The following is a 2,196-nucleotide window of genomic DNA, read 5'->3' as shown; positions in this document are numbered from 1 at the left end:
ACAGGAATTTTGGAAGATAATGCACTCTTAGTTGAGCTCTTTGATGCCTTTGGTGCTCCTGGAATGACTCCTACTAGTGTTAATGACCAGTTAGTCAAAGAAGGCCTAGCATCTTATGAAGTAGGGTAAGTAGATGGATAAACTTTCATTTTTTTGTTTCACATGTAACGTTTTAATTACAAGAAGATAAGGTGAGATATTCCTGTTCCTGCATCAGAAAACACAGAGGAAAGGAATTGAAGTCTTTAATGAGTAGATGACTAATGAGTAGAATGGCTTTTCCTTTCCCCCTAAGAAATCTTAAAACTGAAGAAAAAAAAAAAAAAAGCATCTCAAGATGCTTCTAAGAAACAGAGATTGTCATCTTATTTTTTAGGTGGAGGCAGCCATTATGACTATCTCAGAAAGAACATTGAGAAAAGAAATGGTGGGATAGAGAATAGCTTAGTGATAGAGGAGTTCACATTTCCTGTGAATAAACAGGAATATCCTGGGTTCAAGTGCTAAGGTTTTGTGTCATGCTGGGGATCAAACCCAGGTTCTCACACATTGTAGGCGAGTACTCTTCCAATAAGCTGCATTCCTAGCCTCTATAAGTGGATACTCCTAAAGATAATCAGGTTTAAGCCATTATGTTCATACCTACTAAAGACTGATCAGTGGACAAGGTGATCTGCAGCAAAAGAACAGAGTACTTTGTAGTATGACTTGAAGCATACAGTAAAAATTCTCTTTTTAGGTACATAAATGATTTGACATAGTAGACCATTTTGTAATTCCATGCTATATGTTAAAATATAGTGATGTGTCATCACAGATGGAAGGCTTTAAAGATCATAACAAAGACTTAAAGACTTCTACAATGGGAGTGGACACTGCAAAAAAAAAAAATCCTCTCATGCATAGCCCTCCAAAAAGCCCATATTTGGATAGCTCCCACACATAATGGCTGTCAGTGGAAGCTAGAGTAAGAGTGACATCTACCGGAGGCTTTCAGTGACACCTCCTATAATACTCATCTTTGGTCTAGCTCCCTCTTTTACCTTGACACATGTGAAGCTAGAAGCAGGAAAAAAAGAGGACCTGGCCTTTTTCCACAGAATCTCTCAAAGGAGGAAAGAAATGAGAGTAAACATTTAAGCTATGTTAGACCAAGTTCTATTCTTTGTAACCATAATTTATGACATATATAATTCATATATATAACTTATAGCAACAGAATAATTGTTAAATATTCTTTGTAGAATGACTTGAAGCATACAGTAAAAATTCTCTTTTTAGTACATAAATGATTTGACATAGTAGACCATTTTGTAATTCCATGCTATATGTTAAAATATAGTGATATGTCATCACAGTTAGGATACAGCATATTTCCGCCATCTCACATAGTTCCTTTGTGTCTTTTCTTTTTTTTTTATTTTTTTATTTTTTTTTTGTGTGTGTCTTTTCTAAATAGTCCCTTCACCAATGCATAGATATCACTGATCTAGTTTTTATTCTTACACTTGTGACTTTCCCACAACTTTATATAAGCCATAATATGATATCTTGCCTTCATGTCTGGATTCTCATTGTTCCATAACACTTTAGTCTCTAATATTGTTGCATATATTAGTCTGTTTCTCTTTATTGTTAACATTCTATACGGCTTAGACACGATTTGTGTTTGTTTTTTGTTTGTTTGATTGGGATTTTTTGTATTTTAGTAAGGGTCTACAGGTTCTCACTATGTAGATCCACCTGTGTTAAGCTTCCGAAGAGCTGGGATTACAGGCACGTGCCATCATGCCCAGTCTCAAGACATGATTTGTTTTCATTCACTAATTAACTAATGTTTAGGTTATTTCCAATTTGGGGCAGTTTCACAAATAAAGCTGCTGTAAACAAAATATGTAACAGTATGATTGTGATTTTATAAGTCAAGTAAGTGTAGCTTTAACTTTACAAGAAAAAACCCAAATGATGTTTTATGACTGCCTTCACAAAATATAATTTTTTGTGATTATATTGTTTAATTTTTCATACCTATATCTTTTTAAAATTTTTTTAATAGATTGCAAATTGAAAATGAATTGTTTACAAGTATAATTGAATATAACAATAAAAACTGTCCAAAATAAAAATGAAGAAAGAATTTACAGATCAGTCATAATAGTTCACTGTGTCAAAACCAAGAAACTTATATTCATATAA

At 33.2% G+C, this 2,196-nt stretch overlaps 1 protein-coding gene across 1 annotated transcript in view; it reads left to right on the top strand.

The window, feature by feature from the left end:
• Positions 1 to 2,196, top strand: part of Rnf17 (ring finger protein 17) — a 228,465-nt gene that overhangs the window by 154,334 nt on the left and 71,935 nt on the right. The window contains 1 exon segment of the mRNA XM_004639411.2: positions 5 to 125. Within this exon segment, the coding sequence (XP_004639468.1) occupies positions 5 to 125 (121 nt within the window).

Source organism: Octodon degus, unplaced genomic scaffold (assembly GCF_000260255.1).
Source record: "Octodon degus isolate 3935 unplaced genomic scaffold, OctDeg1.0 scaffold00111, whole genome shotgun sequence".
In the NCBI taxonomy this organism is placed as follows: Eukaryota; Metazoa; Chordata; class Mammalia; order Rodentia; family Octodontidae; genus Octodon; species Octodon degus.
Note: the sequence above shows the minus strand (reverse complement) of the source record. Positions and strands in the feature narration are given on the sequence as shown.